General features: G+C 42.9%; 1 protein-coding gene across 3 annotated transcripts in view; it reads left to right on the top strand.

The window, feature by feature from the left end:
• RIN2 (Ras and Rab interactor 2) overlaps positions 1 to 23072 on the top strand; it is an 84051-nt gene that overhangs the window by 44294 nt on the left and 16685 nt on the right. For all 3 annotated transcript variants that reach the window (XM_062608131.1, XM_062608128.1, XM_062608136.1), the window contains exons 3-8: positions 1979 to 2073; positions 9257 to 9446; positions 10960 to 11071; positions 13445 to 13517; positions 16989 to 17080; positions 19385 to 20512. In XM_062608131.1, the coding sequence (XP_062464115.1) occupies positions 1979 to 2073; positions 9257 to 9446; positions 10960 to 11071; positions 13445 to 13517; positions 16989 to 17080; positions 19385 to 20512 (1690 nt within the window). The remainder of the gene's footprint in view (positions 1 to 1978; positions 2074 to 9256; positions 9447 to 10959; positions 11072 to 13444; positions 13518 to 16988; positions 17081 to 19384; positions 20513 to 23072) is intronic.

Raw genomic sequence — 23072 nt, 5'->3', positions numbered from 1 at the left:
TGGTGGGATATAGTGACTCGCTGAAACGGGCAGACATACTCCCAGCCTGGGGATTTCCTCTGTTTCCTGGCATCTGTTCTGGAGCTTGTCTGTGCCCCTCAGAAATTAGGTTCAGGTCATTAAGCCAGCAGGAAACTAACCAAAATACGAAGTGGAAAAGTCTTCCAGCCTTTTAGCAAGCTGCACCAGTTAACAGAGCTAGAGGAACAGCCAAGCCAGCCTGAGGGAATAGGTGGCACCTCCCTGCTTGGGGGCAGCACATCATTGCATGAAACTTCCCCTCCATCAGGTCAGTGAGAATTGCAGCTGTATTGTTTCAAAGGATTATGAGAATGAATGTATTGAGGATGTTGCTGCTAAGGTGGTAGAGGCTTTAAAAGACAAAAACCAATGCAGTGTGATCTGCAGAATGTCATGTACTGGCTAGAGCACTCTTTGAGCACCCAGGTCAAATCTTCCCTCTGAGGTGATGCTGCTGCCCATTGCCACTACCAGAGGCATGTGGTGATGTGATGGCTTTCTGGTGAGGCTCATTTAACAGCAGTGGCAAGTATATGTTTCACCATGTAAAGCCGGTGTGGAGGGTGCATTCATCCCTTATACAAAAGGAGGAATGAGTTTACCTGTTCCTAGCAGGACACTTGGTGGCTCTTTCTTTGAGATGCTGTTTCATGGGGGTGCTGGGTGCTGTGGTGAGGTCCAAGGCTGCTCCTTCAGGGCAGCACAGTTTCCTCCTGCTGCTCTTGGTCATGGTCAGGAAGGCATTGCTCACATCTTCCTGCGGTGACTCAGGATGTTTGAATGTCAGCAGGTGGAAGCTCTTTGTAGACTAGAAGCCCAGGGTATGGATGTAATTTTTCACTTAATGGACTTGGCCTGTTATAAGCAGACACTGAAATTCTTGAATTGATCAGAATAGTGCTGCACAGCAAAGGAGGCTATGAATTCCTGAGATAGAGGAAAACTTTCAATAAATAGCAAAATAGGAAAGTATTGTCTGTAGTACTTCGAAAACACTGCTGTACTGAGCTACCTAGCAGTAATAGGATCCAGGGTTATGTCTTGTGAATGACTATGAAGACTGTTCTAACTTTGACTGGAAAGCTGGTTTTACTTCATCTGCCAGGAATTGTGTGTGTTTACTCTGAGGTGCAGGGGTGGTGGTAGGGGAGACAGCATCACTGCAAACCTTCTCATAAGGTTTTACTACAGGCAGGAGAGGGGACACTGCCAGGGTTTATAAACTGCCATGGTGCGGTGTGTCAAGCAAACTTGATGCAATTGCTGCAAAGAATGTCCTAGACAGGATGCTTTGCCAACTTCATAGTTGGTTTCTGCTCAACAAAACATTTCCCAGACACTGGGCTAGGAAATCCTATGTTCCTTGGGTTAGAGCCCTAGTGCTAATCTCACCCACTTCAAAAATGAGGTCCTACACTTGTCCAAAATGGGGATTGAGTTCCACCTGAGCTGAAGTGTTACAGGGCAGTTCTCTTTTAATTAGAGTTGTTCTGCTCAAGTGCAGTCTGAGTCCTAATGTGAAAAGCAGCCACTCTTTCCTTCTTTCTTTGTTAGTTTTCATCCTCTACAATGTCATAATGCTGGCTTAGCATCCCTTCTGAAATAACTCTTGCAGATGGAACTCTTCTAATTGTACTTGTTGAGGAAGCAAATCCTGAAAATTATCAAATCATTTACTTCTTTTAGGCTGTTGTATATGTTGAGGCTGCAGATTTAATATATTTAAATAAAGAAGCTAGCTGGAAGGTTTTGTACTGGCAGAAAATGAGAATTATTCTTCCTCCAAGAGTGATTATAAGTGGCCTCAACCATTACTTTTTCTTTGGAAGGGGAAGTCCAAATAGGATGCAGTTTAAAAAAGAAAAGGTTTGTAATCTCTGGTGACTACGCTTGCCCGGGCTGCTTTTCCACGCCTCTTCCACTCCCTTGACGTCATACTATTTTTGTCCCTTTCTAGCTCATTGACACAATTGCCTCAGAAATCGGAGAACTGAAACAGGAGATGGTACAGACAGATCTCACAGTGGAAGATGAATCAGCTGATTTGCAAAGGTGATTAAAATATTTTTGGTTTGTTTTTTTCCTTTCATAGTTCCTGGAGGTGTACCATAACAGGAATGTCTTCATTGTGTTCTCTTCTTGGGTGGCTTATGTCCTAGCACTTTTCATCCTAACAACATAAGGGGTGTAGGTATTCTTGCTCTTGCTTCAAGGAATTTGCCCTTCTGCAGGAGGAGCACCCAGAGATTCAGTTGTTCTCTGTATCTGCCTTAGTATCTTTTAAAAGCAACTGAACTTCACTTCTACTTCCTTGTTACAGACCTTGGATACTGATGAATGTCTAAAGCAGGAAACTACTAATGTTATTCCCATTGTCTATAGCAATGAGCTTCGCTTTCATGCTGTAAAGGCTAAAAATGTCCATTGCTCTGTGAAGATTCATCATACAATAACACGGTTTATGTTCTCAGGTTGGGAAATAAAATATTGACTAATATGAGCTAATGCTGATGTGGATTATGTGTATTTAAGTTCATTTATGTGTAACTTGCACATAAAAAAATTAAGTAGATGGGGGCATTTCCTTAACCTTATAATGATTTGAGATATATATTACAGAGCAGATCAGTTCTGGCTTTTCAAAACAGGTCATGCTGCGTAAGAGTGGACTGTGGAAATTTTTAGTCTTAAACTTGCACCTTTAAATGGGTGTAGTGGGACCCCAGCATTTTGCCTCTGCTGTGGCTGTTGTGCTTGATGGGCAGTGTCTGTTAAATTGACATCTGGGGGATATTTAGTATTCTTAATCATTGTGTTAACAAGAGAACATATTTTTTTAATTATTGTTGAAATACGTGCTGCAAGAGGAAAGCAACTTATGCAGGTTGGACGAGGCCTTGGGTGACATGGTTTAGTGTGAGGTGTCCCTGCCCATGGCATGGGGGTTGGAACTTGATGATCTTAAGGTCCTTTCCAAACCTAACTATTCTGTGATTCTATGATTCTAGGTATTCTGTTATATCTGACCTGCACAGTCTGGGCAGCTCTGGAGCTGGTAGGCTTTGTTCTTCAAGAGTTAATGAAGTGGGAAATTGCTATTTAGAATTACATCTGTGGGTTTATGGTTGTTTTTTCTTTCTGTGCTAAAACTTACTACACTATGTATTTAAATTATTTAAATAAAACATTGGGCTGCACCTTTGTTGCCCAAGTGGTAAAGAACATAAGACAGTAGTTAATTTTAAGTCCTTGACTGTGCTCCTGGTTACACATTATTCCAGTTTTAAAGCTTATGAAAGCACAGTTCTTTTACAGGGCTGGGAAGGACACTTTCTCCATTTCAGGGGATTCAGCTAATTAATGTCAATGATCATCAGTTAATTTTCAGTTAAGGAAAGGCTTTTTGTGTCTTTGAATATACCAAATGCAGAAAAGACTAAGATCTACTGGTTTCAAAATCTTGGGGGAACACTTAGCTGGAAACAGTCTATTAACTCCCTCCACTCCCTTTACAAATCCAAGAAATATTTTTATTGATTTTTTTTTTTTTAACGGTTTGTTTGTTTGTTTTTAACTATGTTAATTTCAAGTGCAAAATATATTTTGATTAAAATATGTAAGTAAAGCTGACATAAAGTGAATTATGCAATTTCCACAACTAACTGAATTAAATCTCATATTAATAGCCATCCAGTTAAGAGATACACATTCTTTTGTCACTTTTAAGATTATAAATGTAAAATATGAAATCTGAATAAATGAATTGGGGTCAATTTTTTTTTGTGACTACATAATTCTGAACTGTGTGCTTCTGTGTAAGGAAGAAATTGTATCAAAGTTTCTATAAATTATGTAATTAGTGGTGCACTGATATATTTTGCTTATCTAGAACTACAAAGCAAGGTTACAGTAACTGCAGCTAAGGTTTTACAGAGTTATTTTCATTAGACTCCTCACAAGGATGTGTTTACTATCACAGCTTTATTTCTTTGTAGTTAATTTAAAACCTTGTGTTTGATGTAGGTTGTTTTTATTATTGTGTATTCTGCTTTGCAGAAGTCGGCATCTTGATGTGACATTTGGATTTGCATCTAGAGAAATTGGAGCTAAGAGGACTGTATATTTTCCTTGCATGTTTTTCACCTTAGGATATATCCTCATGCTTCCAGAACAGTTGTAGAAAGGCAGTGGTTGCAAGAGCTCCCAACTGTATTCAGAAAAATAAGTACATGAAATCACATGAATGCAGCTTTAGTTTTTGATTTTCTTTTTTTTTTGGGGGGGGGGGTGTTGGTTTTGGTGATTTGTTTTTTAGGGAGAAGAGGGTTGTGGTTATCTGGTGACTGTCAGATTTATACTCCTCATTTATATATTTTGGATTGTCTCCACTTTTTTGCATCTATGGCCTAAGTAATATTGAGAATGCTTCAAGTAACTGTGCTTGCAATTTGGCTTCTAAGCATATAAAGCCAGGCAAAAAAGAGGCTTGTAAAATTGTTTTTAAAGTGGGATGCTCACGCCATCAGTTTCAGTATCCCATGGTGTTTAATACTTGGACTTTTTCCCAGCACAGACACACATCTCAGTTGTGCAAATGGGAAGTGCTGTGAGAAAAGGGCATAAATGGGATAAATTTCTGACCCACGCTGTACCAGTGAGAGACCTTTGAAAAGTAACTAGAGATCTGCATGCAGCAGCAGCCCAGGCCAATGTAGGATAGGGGAGCATACGTGACATGGTTGGTGGCATCCAGATGGTCTCTTAGGAGGTACTCGGTCTCCCTTGAGGGCTCCAGGACTCCTGTGTATCTGTTGTCTTTGTGAATGATAGTGGAGGGAATACGCTTGTTGATGTTCTCTTTGCCCTTGTGACTGGGAAAGGAACAAGAGGAATATTCCTCACTGCTGAGTACCAGTGGAGTGGGAAAGCAGTGAATCTGGACACAGAACTGTGTTTTGCAAGCCTTTGCCACCGTGGTAGAGTTGGCAGCAAGGCTTGCTAAGTTGCGTCTCTGCTGCCATGGGCAAAGAGCAGACCTCCCCTCACTTTCTTACTCCCTGCTAGGTAACATCAAGGTATGCAAGGACCCTAAAACCAGAGGCAAAAAAATCAAGTGAGGAAGTGTGGACACATGCAAGTTCAAGTTAGTCCTTATTTTCATTACAGTATCCGACCTGGTCTCTCACTGTCACCCTTCGCCTCGTGGCTGAGAGCATCTGGGATGATAGGCTAAATCCGGGGTTGCTCTTTCATTTGGGCTGATAACCAGCCTTAGTAGGAGTGGACTGTACTGCTTAATGGTTCCTGCAACTCCTCTCATGCCCTCAGAAGGGTGGGCAAGTTCCTCCACAGAGGGTTGTGTTTGTAACGCCTATAGCAGCTGGCTTAGTTCAACCCAGCAAACCCATGGAACTGTATCTGTCATCCTGACAGGATACGAGTGCAAGCTGGATGCACCTTCACTGTGTCTGTAGTCTCAAAGAGAGAAAAGTCCATTTCTGAGGACAGTGTCTGTCAGTGCAGGAGGCTGGAGAAGTTGACGGTAGCTGCAGGGAGCAGATAGTCTCAGTGTCCCAAGTCACACAAAAAATTGGGAGAAATGTCAGAAGTTCATGTTTTGCAATGTTAGAGCAAGAGGCATAGGTAGGATTTGAGAGACCAAAAGGAAACTGCTGTAGGAGCAGGAGGGCAGGAGCATTTACTTCATAGATATGTGATTGAGGTGTAATGTTCCAGTCTTCTGGGTATGAGGGATAGGATCATTCTGGTTACAGGCTTCAACCCATTCCTTGTCTTTTTTACTGTGAGCCAAGTCTAATTGGGATGCAACACAGCATTGTTTATCTTGGCAGTTACCTCTGTTTACTTCCCACACGCAGGTTCTCTCAAATATAAGGAAATTCACATGAATCATGTGTTTTCTTCAATTCATTGTGAGTTGTGTTGAAACTCCTCTCCCACTGGAGAGGAACCAGTGTAGCACCCTTGCATCGAAGTCGCCCATCTGTGGGGGCTGATTTGTGTTTTGATTTGGAGTTTATGTGACCCAGTTAGATTGTTTTTTTTCCTTGGGAATCATTTAAAAAGAAACAAAAAAAGAGAAAACAAACCCAAACCACACACACAAAGCCTCCCAACAACACACAAACCCCAGCAAACAAAAACCCCCAAACTAAAAGTAAAACCAGGAGAGGAATTGAGTTGTTGCATAATATACAGCATATTTGATTAGCGGTTTAGTTACAGCAACTTATTATTCTGTACACGATTCTTACACGTTCTCATGTGATCACGGGGAATGTGAATGGTTCTTCTTTCCATGCTATTGTTTCCAGAGAAATTACACACACATCCCAGTCCCAAATAATTTTACAGTCTAAGACATGACAGGTTTCAAGCGCTCCTGTGTGTCAGGGCTTGACTGTGTGGCTAGTGCCCGAATCATTAATGAAAATAGTTTAAGAATAAACAACAGACTTAGGCTGTGATGCTCAGGGGTGCTAGACCATTGCAAATGGTCTTCCTGTAATTACCACCTGGACCTTAGCAAGTGGCTTCTGATAGGTTGTGTATGGTTTGCCAGACATGGTTTTGCCAAGCTATGTTCTTGCCAGAGGTCACCAGATCTGTTGTTTTTTTTTCTCTCTGCCTCTTCCTTCATTATTTGGATAGGTACTATTTTTTTTCAGTGTCATTTGTTCCTAGTTCACCTTCCTGTGCATTGCAGTCGACATACAAGTACTGCTCTAGCTGCAGTGCACTGGGGTCATTTAAATGAGTAGAATTTAGGAGAGGCAGAAAGTCTCTTCATGATCAGGTACTCATCATCTTGGCTTATATCTGGAGGGGTTAGAAGCAGCTTCAACAAGGAGGTGCCTGTGTATGTAGGTCAGTAAGGTTCTTCCCCAGGTCTCGGCAAGTGGGAGGGATTGTGTAAAAGTACCTGGAGCTTCCAAACACCCAACAGCTCCTTATTCACACGAGTCTTACAATTTATAATGGTTTGGGTGTGTTCGACAGCACTAAGCCAGCCGGACCGAAGAGGAACACTGTGACCCTACGTACACGTGCAAACTCTTACTTGCTTTAGGTTGTTCTGTGGTAGCAAGCTGTGCCAGGCCTTACAGCTGATACCAGTCATGCATCTTCTTTTGCATATAATGTAACTTTCTTCTGTAGGCAAAATTTTTTTCCTTTTCAGCCACTTTCCCTCTGCAATGTGTTTAGTTTCCACCGCTAGACCAAGGAGTGGAAATAAGTTACGTATAGTTAAACCTGCAGCCAGTGTCCATGCATAACTTTCACTTTGCTAAATGGCTCTGAAGGTGAGTGGAAAGTTTCTGAGCAATATTTACTGGAGGTACAGTTCATGATTACACTTTTGTGATTCATGATTTGACTTTTGTGGAGATTGGTACATTACAACATTAGGTTCTGTTGAAACTCTAATTAGAAGGGGAACCAGGATTTGTACTGTGGCAGTTTGAGCCCAGTCATAACTGACGTTGTAAACACTACTTCCCTTCTGCACACAGCATGTTTCTGTGTTATTTTAGGCCGCTTGGAGACTATTGACAGTTGCTAACAGCTTTTAATGCTCAGGGAGGAAAGATCATCTGCATTTTAGATGCCTTGCAAATCTAAAAGGCAATACATCACAAATAAGCAAAAAGAGAAAGAGGAGAAAAAGGAAGGGAGCAGCACACAGATAATCTGGTAGTGATAACTGATCCAGGTAATGAAAGATTTGAATGATTGTGCCTATTCTGACCTGATCATGCAGTGAAAGTTCTCTACCTCATTTACTTTCCTCTCTAGGCCTGTCTAAAGATGCCTTAACCTGCTGACCAAAGCTATAGAAAGGCAGTTTGGTTGTCTGGGCTTTAGGTTGGTTGGTTGGTGGGGTTTGGTCAGTTTTTTTGTTTGGATTGTTCTTCTGGGTTGTTTGTGTGTGTGTGTTTGTAAGTATTCAGTGTTTCTGTGCTTGTGAAGTTTCTACCCACTTGCCTGGGATACAATAGCAGGCATAATGAAGATGTTAAATGGTGTTAATGATGCTTATTGCCTGTCCAGAACAAGCAGTTCAGAGGAGCTGCAAGACAGTTTGGAGTGGGGAAATACAGCTGTGTTGCTTGCTGCTGCTCAGAGCCTGTTTTCTGCCAGAAAAGCTCTGTAGGGAGAATTCAGCTGCTAAACCTGACATCTCTGAGAGTCAGGTCTTGAGCTTGCAGGATGGTTCTTATCTATGCTCAAATATTGCCACCAGGAAGCTGTTACCAGAGTAACTCTTCTCTAGTAACTTCTGGTACTGGAAGAAAGAATCACAGGATGTACTTCTAGCTCAAAAAGGAGGAATTTGAACCTGCAACACATGTGCAATCATGTTGGGTGTTCTGTATTATATAAATGATGGTGAAGTTTTGCATAACAAAGGGAGTACCCAAACTATTCAGTTTATTTGTATTTTTAATTCATAACAAGTATCTTTAGCCTCCAAGAACTGGACTTCATTACTGAATTGAGCAGTAACTTTAGCTGCCTATAGGGATGCTGGAGAGGGACTCTTCATTAGAGACTGTAGTGACAGGACAAGGGGTAACGGGTTAAAACTTAAACAGGGGAAGTTTAGGTTGGATATAAGAAGGAAATTCTTTCCTGTTAGGGTGATGAGGCACTGGAATAGGTTGCCCAGGGAGGTTGTGAATGCTCTATCCCTGGCAGTGTTCAAGACCAGGTTGGACGAGGCCTTGGGTGATATGATTTAGCGTAAGGTGTCCCTGCCCATGGCAGAGGGGTTGGAACTAAATGATCTTAAGGTCCTTTCCAACCCTAACTATTCTATGATTCTATGATTCTAAATAAATTTTAACCTTACATTAGTTTGCCGCATCCACACTTAGCTTAGCCTTTATTCCTCACATAGAAGTCAATTCAGAGCCAAAGGAATTAAGAGCAGTAATAAAGAATCTTTAGCAGAGGGGGGCAAATATGGATATGCAGCTGTGAAGATGACAGGGCTGGTGGAGCTAGCTGTTAAACTGAGGACAAGTGAAAGAAAAATCTTATAGATATGAGAATTCTTGTGTATACCAATTATATGAATTCTCAGTAGGAGAAATATCAGTACAGAGTGTAGCAGTGCCATAAGGTCTGTGCTGACTCTGTTTGACTGAGAGTTTATAGAAGGTTAGCATATCTGATCCTTTTTTTGCTGTTGTTTCTCCTCTCCCCACAGTCTAATAAAGAACGTGGATAATGTCTCTGAGAAAAATGATGTAAAAAGCTGCCCCCGGGACTCCGGATATGACAGCCTATCCAACAAGCTAAGCATATTGGACAAGCTCCTCCATACTCACCCTGTGTGGCTGCAGCTTGGCCTGAATGATGCTGAAGCCGTGGAAATTCTGCAGGCCCAACCTCCTGGGGTAAGCAATTTATTTGGTGCAAGTGTTAAAAACCAACCAACCAGGAAACCAAACAAACTAACCAACCAACATCACACCCCCATTTCTTCTGTGCTTTGGACAATCCAAGTGAAGACTTCTTTGACAGCTGGACCATTTGCTTGGGGTGTTGCACTGGGAGACAAGTTTGGGGTCCTCTGGAGCTGAGAACTAGACTGCTGAAACTAAAGCTCTAGAGCTGGTCTGTGTTAACCAGGGTTCTATGTAACAGATGTATTTCCCCCATAACAAGAAAGCAATAGATAAATGGCAAATGACAGCATTTTATCCTATGCTGGTGTCTGCATGAAAGTTGCTATGATGGAAATCGGGCCCTCTCTGCTTGGATGAGGCTGATGGCATGATGCCAAGTGCAAGGTCCTGTACCTGGGTCAGAGCAGTCCCAGGCACAGCTACAGGTTGGGCAGAGAAGAGATTCAGAGCAGCCCAAGGAGAAGGACTTGGGGGTGTTGGTTGATGAGAAAATGAACATGAGCCAGCTTCAGTGTGCGCTCGCAGCCCAGAAAGCAACCGTATCCTGGGCTGCATCAAAAGGAGCGTGACCAGCAGGTCGAAGGAGGTGATCCTGCCCCTCTGCTCTGCTCTTGTGAGACCTCACCTGGAGCATTGTGTGCAGTTCTGGTATCCTCAACATAAAAAGGACATGGAACTGTTGGAACAAGTCCAGAGAAGGGCCACGAGGATGATCAGGGGACTGGAGCACCTCCTGTATGAAGATAAGCTGAGGAAGTTGGGGCTGTTCAGCCTGGAGAAGAGAAGCTGCGTGGAGACCTCATGGTAGCCTTCCAGTATCTGAAGGGGGCTATGGGGATGCTGGGGAGGGTCTCTTCATTAGGGACTGTAGTGACAGGACAAGGGGTAACGGGTTAAAACTTAAAACAGGGGAAGTTTAGATTGGATATAAGGCAGAAACTCTTTACTGTAAGGGTGGTGAGGCACTGGAATGGGTTGCCCAGGGAAGTTGTGAATGCTCCATCCCTGGCAGTGTTCAAGGCCAGGTTGGACAAAGCCTTGGGTGACATGGTTTAGTGTGAGGTGTCCCTGCCCGTGGCAGAGGGGTTGGAACTGGATGATCTTAAGGTTCTTTCCAACTCCAACTATTCTATGATTCTAATGCAGAAGGATTGCATGAATGGGCTGGTGGGACACAGGGGCACTCGACCATCAGTCTCTTCCAGACTTTGCAGCTTGACTCAAGGCTTGGGGTTTGCTGTGTGTTAAACTGGAGAGCTCAGAGAAGGGCATAATGGACTTGGTGTCACGTGTCTGTGTCATACCAAGGTGAGATGTTTTCCTAAATGTTCTGCTGCCATTTTACACCAAGCTGTTGGATGGTTACTGATACAGTAATGACTGAGTAATATTCTGAGAGTCAAAGATCATTAAGTTGCTCTGGCTCCTTTTGTCTATAATCTGTCTCTATTAAGGCATCTGTGATGAAGGTAAAACTGTCTTTTTGCTCACTCCACAACAGATATTTCTGGTTAGGAAATCTGCAAGATTGCAGAAGAAAGTCATCTCTCTGCGTCTGTCCAGTGACTGTGGGCCTTGCCTAAAAGAATTTGCAATAAAAGAAAGCACATACAGTAAGTTGAGTTACAGACTTTTCAGGTGTTTGTCACCCTGTATGAGCTGGGACATCCCGCATTGGTGAAACCCACAGCAGAAAGTACCCAAAGTAATGCAAATAGTGAAGAGACTGCCTACAGTGCTCTCTGAGTAGGGCTCTGTAAGTGGGAAGATAAACAGAAATGCATAAGTCTGTGCTAGACAGAACTGGAATATTTTCTATGGATGTTGCTGAATCCAGGATTCATTGATGATTATAGGCAGTTATCTTCTGCAGATTTTTTTATTATCTTCTGGAGAAATGCAGTCTATAATTCTGTGTGCTGTCAATGAAATGTCCTTACATTTCCTTGTATTCAGGGGACTGTTCTTGGATACATTTCTGGCCTGAGCGCTCTCTTGACTATGAATTTGGATTTTGGGTTTGGGGTGGTTTTGGGGGGGGTTATTATACATAATAAATAGATGGATTACCCTTTCAGAACTGTTTCTGATGTGAGATGAATATTTTTTCTTTTATAATTCCAAGTATATTTGTTCCCTCTTTGGAATAAAATGAGCAAACAGAGATAATTTTAGTTGAGTTTTTCCTTTTTACCTCTCCTTTCCCAGCCCCCCAGGAACAAAAAGTTAATTCTGTGTGTCTGGTTTTGGTTCCAGTTACAAACAAGGCATAGGAAAGAGAACAGAAAGCTATAAATGACGGTTGATCTAAGTGTGCTTTAAGGCTGTGTTTGTAGGCTTTACATACTGATGAATTCCATCTCTTCCGTCTAGAAAATAAAATAGTAAAATCTTCTTTCATGAATGAAATTTTACCACAAGGGGGAAGTATGTACTGGTGGTTTTACTCACCAGCCGTAGCTGAGATTTTAGTTACAGTCTGGGATCTGAACATTCATTTTCTCTTGGCCCACCCCCCAGACCACCTGCATGCTTATTGTCTGTATTGTTGCTGTCTCTCTTAAAGAAATCCCTTTTTCTGGGCACATAAATGACTAGGTCGACCTGTCCTTTAGTGTAAAGGTTGGAGAAAAGATCAGTACCTGACTTTTCCCCTGGTTCATATGCAGACTCTACAGTCAGTAGCACTGGAAGCTTGGCATAGGCGAGCTGGCCTTACAGCATAGAGTACTGACAAAGTTACGCCTTTGCTGTTCACCAAGCGGCATTGCTGAGGTAACCAAAACTGCTGTGTAGCTTCTGGCATTCCCCACTAAGTCTGGGGCTCTGCCTTGTTTGAGCCCAGATGCCTGAAGTGTCTGCTGCAGTGGAAATGCTCTCCTTGGAGATGAATTTAAAAAGCAGCAACAGTGTGAGCCGCACCAGTGGGAGATTCGCCCCATCATCTGTCTCTTCTCTAACACGAGATTAGGCTGAAGCAATCGCAGGCTTCACGTTCCCCCACATTCATGTATGTCAGGAACCTGTCTCATGCTACTGTTACATTCCTTATATGCTCTTCCGTCTGTTCTGGTCTCAGTCATGTCCAGAGGTGAAAGCTCTAGAGTGTTTCAGTCTAGGAGCTGCTTCTGCTTGATCTTTGTAGTCACTGGGTGAGACTTGCTACTGAAATTAAAGAGAGCTTAGAGTAGGTGAGGTGGGAATCACTTCTGTGCCATTTGTGCTGTGAACAAGTATTCATATCAGCAGGAAACAATACTGTGGAGTGGGAAAAAAAATGAAAGGCATTGCTCCTGTCTTCCGTCTTCCTTGTGCAAGGTGATGGCACAAAGCAGAATTGTCAGAGTGGTTTTTAAAGAGTTCTCAGGTTAAATGGTTTTCCTGAAGTGAATGAAAATTTATCATCTCCCATTAGATGCTAATACATCTGGGGAGAAGACTAGTGGGTAGAATGTAATGCAAGAGGAGGAAATAAGAGATTTTATATTAGGTATATTAGTACACTGGGCAAAAAAAGCCTCAGTTATTAATTCATAAAATCCCAGAGTGGTTTGGGTTGGAAAAGACCTTAAAGCTCATCCAGTTCCAGCCCCCTGCTATGGGCAGGGACACCTTCCACTAGAGCAAGTTGCTCAAGGCCCTGAATTTATTGACTATTTGTCTATTAGCAAATTACTGATTTATTGTCTATTAGCAAACCATTGTGCAATTGTCATCACACTTGATCTGTTTCTCAGGAATTGGACCACATATTTGGAATACAAAAGCAAACCCACTACCAATATTATCAGTATATTCTTTAAAATGCCTTTAGCAGAGAAAGGTATTCTTCCACAAAATTGTTTTCTCTTAGCCAGACAGAAATGAGTGTGATGGTGCAAACTTACTAATTTTATGGTAAAATCTGAGATGTATTTTAATAAGCTTTTTCTAAAAGATGCTTGATATAGGTGTGTGATTCTTCCCTCTTGTGACTTTTTTCACAGCGTTTTCCTTGGAGGGGTCTGGAATAAGTTTTGCTGATTTATTCAGGCTGATTGCTTTCTACTGTATTAGCAGGTAAGATGGTCTCATGTTCTGAGGCACATGAGCTAAGCTCTCTTGAAAACAAAACAAAAAAAACCCCAACCAACCAACAAAAGAGCAAGTCTCTGTCTTACTGATTATTGGAAGGCTGGTGTTGTGTTACCCACCATGTTACTGTGAGGTGTCGCCCCAAGCTGGACTTCAGCTGATGTCTTGTAATGCAGTTAACTGCTCTGTAACTATCATGCAATGTCCATTTCTTGCAATTTCTAGTAAAAAGCTTTTTGGACCTTAGTGGGAAAATGTCAGGTCACACTGTAGAATATGATGACTGAGATGCGAATTCAGATTGTGAACCACAGAAATGGTCTCATCAGTTTTCCAGTTTGTGACTGTCCAGCTGTTTTCCAGGAAGTATGCAGAGAAAAAATAGCTGGTGTTTAAGCTGATTTCAGTTTGCCTTTAGTTTTCCAATGAAAACTTCCAGATGATGGTAACTTTCAGAGCAGCCCTGCAGAGAAGGACTTGGTTGTGTTGGTCAATGAGAAAATGAACATGAGCCGGCTTCAGTGTGCGCTCACAGCCCAGAAAGCAACCGTATCCTGGGCTGCATCAAAAGGAGCTTGACCAGCAGGTCGAAGGAGGTGATCCTGCCCCTCTACTCCGCTCTTGTGAGACCTCACCTGGAGCATTGTGTGCAGTTCTGGTGTCCTCAACATAAAAAGGACATGGAACTGTTGGAACAAGTCCAGAGGAGACCACAAGGATGATCAGGGGACTGGAGCACCTCCTGTATGGAGACAGGCTGAGGAAGTTGGGGCTGTTCAGCCTGGGGAAGAGAAGGCTGCATGGAGACTTCATAGCAGTCTTCCAGTATCTGAAGGGGGGCTATAGGGGTGCTGGGGATGGACTGTTCATTGGGGACTGTAGTGACAGGACAAGGGGTAATGGGTTAAAACTTAAACGGGACGTTTAGGTTGGATATAAGGAAGAAATTCTTTCCTGTGAGGGTGGTGAGGCACTGGAATGGGTTGCCCAGGGAGGTTGTGAATGCTCCATCCCTGGTGATGTTCAAGACCAGGTTGTACAGAGCCTTGGGTGACATGGTTTAGTGTGAGGTGTCCCTGCCCATGGCAGGGGATTGGAACCGGATGATCTTAAGGTCCTTTCCAACCCTAACTATTCTGTGATTCTGTGATGCCCAAGCCTTACATTCATCCACAGGCAGGACATGAACAGATGCAGAGTGCACATCTGTACGTTTTCTGAAGGATGGGGCGAGAGACGACTTTGGTTGTCTCAGTCCTGTCGCTGCAATAAGGTTGCCAATTAGATCTGACAGTGGTGATTTCTTGTATGGGAAACACTCACTGGGGATGTGCTTAGGTTGCTGTGCTTACTGCGTTTGTTTATGGTGGACAAGCATCTAGACCCCCTTTGTTAGTGGTCTTCATTTTGCTGAGCTGTACATGCATATGATGAAAGCAGCATTTCTACCACATAAGTAATTGGTCATCAGTTGGATGAGAAATGAGCTGAAACTGCATTTAAAAGCAGTGTAATAATGAGAGATTCTTTATCTTGTCACCCTTTTAGTTCTGTGCACTAGCCAGGCTCTGGTAAATTCCTCTTAAGTGCCTACAGGCAGCATGCAGCAAATGTAGATTTCTTTGCATTAGTTTGTTCTTTTTCTTTCACTGAAGGCTCCAACTTGCTTTACGTTTGCTAAAATGTAAAGCACAGTAGCTTGTTGCCTTACACATGAGTCTCTCCATTCAAAGTGGCTTTAACTTTCTTAATGGTATTTCAGTCAGCCAAGTGTGAATTCAGTGTCCTGATACAGCCAGGCCTCCCATTCAGGAAGCACATACAAAACTGTTCATCTGTGTATTGTTCTGTTCCTTTTCTTGTAGTTGTTTGGAAAGGGAAAAAGAGTGGCCATCACAACTTAGTTTTCCTAATGCATCATTGTAAACACGACTTTAGCTGCAAACCTATCCACAGATACCACTAATAAATACAACTTCAGCTGCAAATCCCTCCAGAGACTTCAATAAATGAGGCTCATTCTTTGACTGTGGGTATGCTTCCCGAAGCAAATGCTTATTTCGCCATTCAGTGGAGAAGCATCCTAAATGTTTCCATTTGCTTAATGTTTATTAAATGGCACCATCTACCCAGCATCCTTGTCCTCTTCAGGCAGCAGTCTAGGATTGTTGGGAGTGCAACAGGAAAATGTAGGGCTTCTTTAGGGAAGCAGATAGGTAGCTGTTGTGAGAGAGTACCATTTGGGTACACCACAGCAAAACCAAGAGGATTTCCTAAACCCAGAGGGAATTTCTTGCAGTAGGTACCCCGTCAGTCTGTATGAGGAGTCAAGGGTTACCTGTCTTCCTATTATGTCCATGATGATGCGCTAGACTCTAGGTTACCTGTGGTATGGCATTGAACATGTCTTTCCAAATACTTTTTAGCTAATGCATCAGTATCATGCATGTGCTTCATTTGAATTTGAATGGTATTCTGAGATCCTGTTTTTTCAACATGTTGGCATACACCATAAAGGATATTTGTGATAAAAACTTGCTGTCTGTGCTATAACAGATGGTTGGCTTGTTCACAGCCTAAAAAACCCCATAATAATTTCTGCTGACACCAGTTGTTTGTAGGTTTCCCATGCTCTATTTGTTGTCATTTACTCTTAATTACATAGGTACTTCTACTAGAGATTTTGCGGTTTAGCATGCACTGTTGTTTGAGAGTGTATCAGTACCAACTGGGCAGGCAAGAGGTATAGTAGCTGATAGCAGTACTTGAACAATGTACATATAATTAGTATTTTTGTCCCTTAAAATCTGTCTAAAAGCTTTTTTACATTGGACTTAGCACGTTTTTCATTCATTCATCCATCTCCCCTTGTAAACATCCATTGAACTTTTAGTGTGCAGTGAAGAGAAACCACATACGAGAACAAATGACAGATTTCCTTAAATGAAGCATGTTTTCAGCCTAGGACACAGTAGCACCAAGACATCCTGACTTAGAAATGTTTAGGGAAGCTGCCCAAGTACTCATTTAAATTTTTATTCTGAGAACTGGAATTCAACTCTGAGGGCAATCAACAGTATATTCAGAGAATAAGAAGTTTCACTGAAGGAGTAAGGGCAGATAACACTTTTGCATCTCACTGGTATGCTTGTAAAAGACCAGGTGTATAAGCTTCTTCTGTAGTGGAGGACAATATTGGATGGCTCTGTGGAAATGAGCCTAAAGAGATTCCTGGAGACTTGGGACTTGACTGTCATTTACATTTCCAATGTAAAGGAGCCCTGCGGTTGGTAATGTTTTCACTGTGTGCTGTGTGTTTTAAGGCCCTTGCTACCTGCCACAGCTCAAAAAGAAAATGTGAATCAGAGCTCAGCCACTGCCAGTGTTGAAAACAAGTGCTTGTGAAACTATGGATGTTATTGTCAAAGCCATAATTGTTTTTCTCTTTGACAACAGGGATGTCCTTCCATTCACCCTGAAGTTGCCTCATGCTATTGCTGCAGCAAAGACAGAAGCTGAACTTGAAGAGATTGCTCAGCTTGGACTGAGTAAGTAGATCTCTGCATAGATGTCATTCCTTGTGGCAGTGCTGTAAGCTTGAAGAAATAGTCTGTATCAGTAAGTAGTTCATATTGGTCAGCTACAAGCTTCTCTTATTGGGAAGCCAGATCTTGTACTTGCCAAATGGTGACCTTAGTGGTCTTTTTTCCTTCTGTGCCTTCTGTGATATTTTTGTTGTTGCCCTTTCCTTCCTTTCTCCTCTCCTCCCTGGGCAACCCTTGGGCAAAGCAAGTCTTACAATCCCTAGTCGGAGATCTGATGTAGCTTCTCCTCTGAGAGCAAATGTTTGCTGCAGGCTTACATCAAGCATAGCTTGATGATTTGCTGGAATTGCCAGGAGAGTGTAGGAACTGAGGTTCACCATTAAAACCTCGGTTCACATTGACATGTGATCTTAGACTGGTGATTTTTGAGATGGGAGGCTCAATGTAGTAGCATATTCATAAAAGGAGGAGTGTGTACATAGAAGGAGTACATTGGTTTGGTGACGCTTTTAAAATAACAAAAGAAAATGCAAGGACGTGTCCTTGCATCACTTGACTGCTACAACCACATACAGGCTCATTGTAAAACATACCTTGAGCTGGCAGAAGATGCAAGGCCTGGTGGGATTGGAAACATGGGCTCCACCCAGATGAATCCTTGAGCAACTCTGCAAAGTGCTGAATGACCGCACTTCCTTTTGCAGGGAGGGAGGGTTGACTGTCAGCAGACTTTGTCCCAGCAGATTTTTGAATCGTCTTAGATATAGAAACAGAACCTTATTAGATCAGAGTGGCAGAACTGTTGGTGGGACTTTGCAGCAGTCATACACAGGGAAGTACTACACTGCTTTATATTTTGCTTTGCTGGAGTAGCAATGCAGTTGAGGGATTTGCTTTAGAGAGGAGGCAAATTACTTCTGCACTGCTTTTCTGCAAGTTTAGCTGATTACATGAAAGTACAGATTTTATGGGAATAGAGGCAGTCATGGAACTGTGGATGAGGTGAATGGTTGGGGAGAAAGAAAAATATGATCAGGATACAGTAAGATCTGATTGGGAAGACAGTCTCCCAGTGAAAGCTGGAAGCCTTAAAGTACCATTAAGTGAGTTTCTCTATAGGAGATCATAACGGTGGCGTTGAGTGAGCTCTTCAGACTATCTGCACTGTCTTTGTCCTTGGTACCCAGGAGCACCATGGCCTATTTGCTGCAGGGTTAGTCTTGTTCTTGAACAGCCTCTCTGTGCATTGTGTGTTTTGTTTAAGCTAATATGTCTGAAAGCTGAGGAGGAGACTGATGATTCCGTGTCTGTGTGGTAGATAATTGATCCCAAATACACCAACTGTATGTGAGATTAAGATCACAGTTTCTGTGAGATTTTGATGAAATTTTAGATGTTCATGTGCAAAGGAGCACACCAGGAAGTCAGCCCTTCAATCCTGCAGACCCAGGAGATGCATAAAAACTCTCAAGGGCCTTCCTGTAAGTGTGAGCTTTCCTTAAGCAACATATAGGCACAAAACAACCTGGTTTGAACATGAAGAGTTGGAGCTCCTGTCTGAACTCTCTTACACTGTATGCTCAGAGGGAGAGCTGCACAAGGGAGGTCAACAGCATGTGGGCCCAGCAAACTACATCAGAAAGAACATTGCCAACCTGTGATGTTTCATGTGATGAACATAAGATTCCCTCTCTGACTCGTGTTTTACCTGCAGCGGCGCTTGCATGACGCATGTTTTCAACAGCCCATGTGCCAGGCACACTCGCCCGTCTGCTGAGGGATTTGCAGGCAGGATGTAAAGTCATGGAGCTGGAAAAAAACAGCAGCATTGCATGACTATGTAAAGAAATATGTATTTGCCTACATAAGTTCTCTGGCAGTGGCCTATCACCATGGGCCATTTCCTGTTTTCTGCCCAGTAGGCAAGACACAGCTGTTGGGCATGAATCCTGTTGTAGAGTGCTTGGCATTCATGCATTCAGTTTCAAGTTGGTGAGAATTACTGTGTTACAGTCTCCATTCCTTTCTTTGAATTCTCAGCTTATTTTTAAACTTAGTTGAGTGGGTTGATTTGAAGCTATGCATTGGTCATGATATTTATAGATGAGTGAGAACAGCCCCAGGAGGGCAGCATGCAGTTATGCCTGGTGGGGCTTTGAGAGGTTCACTTGGAATTAATTTTTTTCCCCCCTTGAATCAATAAAAGCGTGTCAGAATGTCTGGAGATGGGTGATGTTGAGCTGAATGTTCTGAAAGCCATCTGCATGCTGGTTTGCATTCTTACGTTAATGCAATGATGATTTTCAGAATTTTGGAGCTCCCTGGCTAACAGCAACCCCCTGGATCCTACACCTCCCTGCAGGCCTGTGCCTTTGGACAGTGCTTGTAAAGGCTCGCGTCAGCTCTGCCTTATAAATGGAGTGCATTCTATACGAACCCGAACGCCTTCAGAGCTGGAGTGCAGCCAGACCAACGGAGCACTGTGTTTCATTAATCCCCTCTTCTTAAAAGTGCACAGCCAGGATGTCAGTGGAAGTCTGAAGAGGCAGAGCCCAAGAACTCAAGACGTGAATGGCACCGTGAGGCCTCGCTCTCCCCCACCCCGGCCGCCACCTCCTTCTATTAATAGCATCCTCACGAGTCCGCAGCTTTCCAGGACTATAAAGCAGGCAAGCATGCCAGAAACGGTCAACCATAAGAAAGAGAGAGGCTTGGATTTACTGCAGAGTAAACCAACCCCTATTCCACCGCCTCGGCTGAAGAAGCAGGCTGTCTGCTCAGAGGTAGGCAGCTCAAAGTCTGCAGCAGTGATTCAGCCTGGCTGTGGCTCAGTGCCTGTGCCTGAAGCTGCTGGCATCTCAGGTGAAACCCTGCCTGAGCTGTCTCCAGCAGCTGCCCCGAAGACAGTAGCTACCAGCTCTGAGTCACACATCCCATGGAATGGAGGCAGGCAGAGGCTGAGCGACATGAGCATTTCCACCTCGTCGTCTGACTCGCTGGACTTCGATCGGAGCATGCCGCTGTTCGGCTATGATGGGGACACAAACAGCAGCCTGGAGGATTTTGAGGGGGAAAGTGACCAAGAGAGCATGGCACCCCCTCTGAAGCCCAAGAAAAAAAGAAACAGTTCGTTTGTTCTCCCCAAGATTGTGAAATCTCAGCTACGGAAAGTCAGTGGAGTTTTCAGTTCCTTCATGACCCCTGAAAAGAGGATGATTAAGAAAATTGCGGAGATGTCCCAGGACAAACGCACTTATTTTGGATGCCTGGTGCAGGACTATGTCAGCTTTCTGCAGGAAAACAAGGAGTGCCATGTTTCAAGCACCGATATGCTGCAAACAATTCGGCAGTTCATGACCCAAGTCAAGAACTATTTGTCCCAAAGTTCCGAACTTGATCCCCCAATCGAATCGCTGATTCCAGAGGACCAAATAGGTAAGAAACACTATCATGTGTTTTAGGAGAAGGTGAAAATGTGTAATCTGTTTTTAGAATCATAGTCTTTGTGCCTGTTTTGAAAGGTGGGGTTGACTTTGCTAGCAGAGTTCAAGCCACGGAGTTTTGAGTCTTAAAATAAAACAACCCTCAAACTCCCCTGCCCCCAAATCACCCCAGCAACTCAAAACTTTGCTACAAAAGTGCTCATAAAAAGTTATCTTTACGATACTTTCAGTGTGCACTTTTTACCTGTGATTATTTTTTTTATATATATATTTTTTTTTTAGCTGCTGTACCGTTTACAGAATCCTTTGTTTACTGGCACACATGTATTTTTTCCTGAATTGGGCTGAAATAGTTCTGGATCCTTGGACCAAAACTGTGCCAGTTTTAAGCGTGTGGATTAGCCACAGAACTAAGATTTGTTCAAAACCAGTGACAAGGAGCAGAGAGGCATTTCATAGCAACTTACTTTTGAAATAAATCTTATTCTTCAACCAGTCTCATTCACTCCTAACAAAGCTGCACTGTCAGTACACTTGAAGCTAAATAGAAAGTTATAAGTTTAAAAAATCCACATGTGTGCAAGAGAAGGGGCTGCTAATAAGAGTTTTTCTGTGTTTGTGTTCAAATATACATGTTTATAAATGGTTGCTGCTGAGATACATGTTTGAATACATGTTTTAACAACAGAGAGACTTGTGTATCCACAAAAGTGAAATCATTGTTGCTGTATAAAATCTCACTCCCCCTCTATCTTGCTGAGTCTGAGCAGTATTTGTCAAAGAGCATATAAGCCACATTTAGGAGGTAAACATCCCTCAGGGCAGAATACTTTCCTTGTGAGCTCACTTCAGTCCTAACTTGCTTGTTTTTCTCCTGCATCCCAGCGTCCCTGCAATTGGCCCAGTGCAAAATTGGAAGATAGTTCTTGCTCCGGGACTAGAGGATGATTTTATGTTGAGAGTTCTGCTTGTCCTTGACAGGCAGAAGGAAATATTCTCATGTAACCTCAACTTCATTTACACAAAGTCAAACAAAAGTAGCAAGCACTGTTAAAGCAAATATAACGCTTGGGAGAGTGTCCTTGAAATGTACACTCTTTCAGAGCCTGTAATGTTCTTGCTACAATAATAAAGAATGTTATGGGGGTGTTAAGGTGGAAGAAAAAGCAGCAAATTGAGCAGTGGTGTAGATGATTTTTTGCCTGGATTTCTGCAGAGAATTGGATATTTGACAAAGAAATACAGATCTAATTTGCTTGTTATTTTGTTAAGCTTGGTTTGACTTCAGCTTTTCATTGCCAGGGTGTGGTTAAATCTGACTGTGGGTCTCTGAAGACTGGCAAAAATGCTGTTTTGCTTTTAAATGTTTCAATAGTTTGGAATAGCATAAGGTATGAAATATAACTTAACTATGCTGGTTTTCTTTATTGACAGAAAATCTGCCTTTGGTCATGTGATTAAATGCAATTAATTTATAAAGTGGGATAGTTTAAACAAAGGAAGAACTTATTTTTGAATCATCTACTGCCTATGGCTTGAGCCTGCAAACAACCATAGTGGATCAGGAGCATCAGATGTTGCTGATCTAAGCAGATAACTATGTGACAGCAAGATTTAGTCATCTCTGTAGAGAACTTCTTATGATGTAGTCCTGCCTATTATCTGTGGTTTTGCTTGACTCTTTCAGTACATAATTGCAGCCCAAATTTTAACTCTGTGAGCACTCATCCTCTCTTCTCAGTTTACACTTTCGTGGTGCAGGTTTCTCAGTGTGTCAGTCCAGGGTTGGATGTGTGCTGCTGATGCTCCTTCTTCCTGTTCATCAAGTACTTCCCATGGCAGTGGTGAGTCAGTGTCTGAGCCCAGAGGTTCTGATCAGGCCTGGTGACTGCAAGGTTAGAGCAGGCATCAGCTTCACCCTGCGACTCACACCCACTGCTGCCACTGGTGGGTCACGGAGGGAGCCTGTAACACAAAGTGTTGGGGCCTCTCAGCTGCTCAGACCAGTCCTGTCCAGTGGAGAGGAGCTGGAACTGGTCCTTACCCCTTCTCCCATCCAGCAGAACTGCTGCTGCAACTGGTTGCCCATTCTGGGGGGGTCAGATTTCGCCTTACCCCCCACTATTGTCTCCTGAATTTCTGTACATGCTGCAGCAGCACCCTCCAAGGTTTAGTAAAGCTCTTGGTGTTTGGGACTTTCTCCCATGTCTGTGCAATGATCGATGATCATGTACCTTTTCATGTAGAACCTCGCAGACTCTTGCAACCAAAAGACTTCTGTGGAAGATCTTTTAAGTTTGCCAGACAGGGGGTATATTAAGTTGTTTAACTTCTGCCAAATCACTGGGAGAATGCATCAGTGTTTCTAATTATTCTTGACAGGTGTCTCCTACTCTTAGCGCTGTAGGCTGTTAACCCTTTTTGAAACAATGGGATTCCCAGTGTTGGGGCAGAGTCAAGACTAGGGCACATGGCTTTTTGTTGTTAAAGGGTGAAAGCAAAGTATTTTTTTTACCCACACCTGAATATGTATCCACAGAATAAAGACCTGG

This window comes from Pezoporus occidentalis, unplaced genomic scaffold, assembly GCF_034315485.1.
Source record: "Pezoporus occidentalis ecotype Australia unplaced genomic scaffold, CSIRO_AGI_Poc_V1 ctg10, whole genome shotgun sequence".
Lineage (NCBI taxonomy): Eukaryota > Metazoa > Chordata > Aves > Psittaciformes > Psittacidae > Pezoporus > Pezoporus occidentalis.
This window is presented reverse-complemented; position numbering and strand designations above follow the sequence as displayed.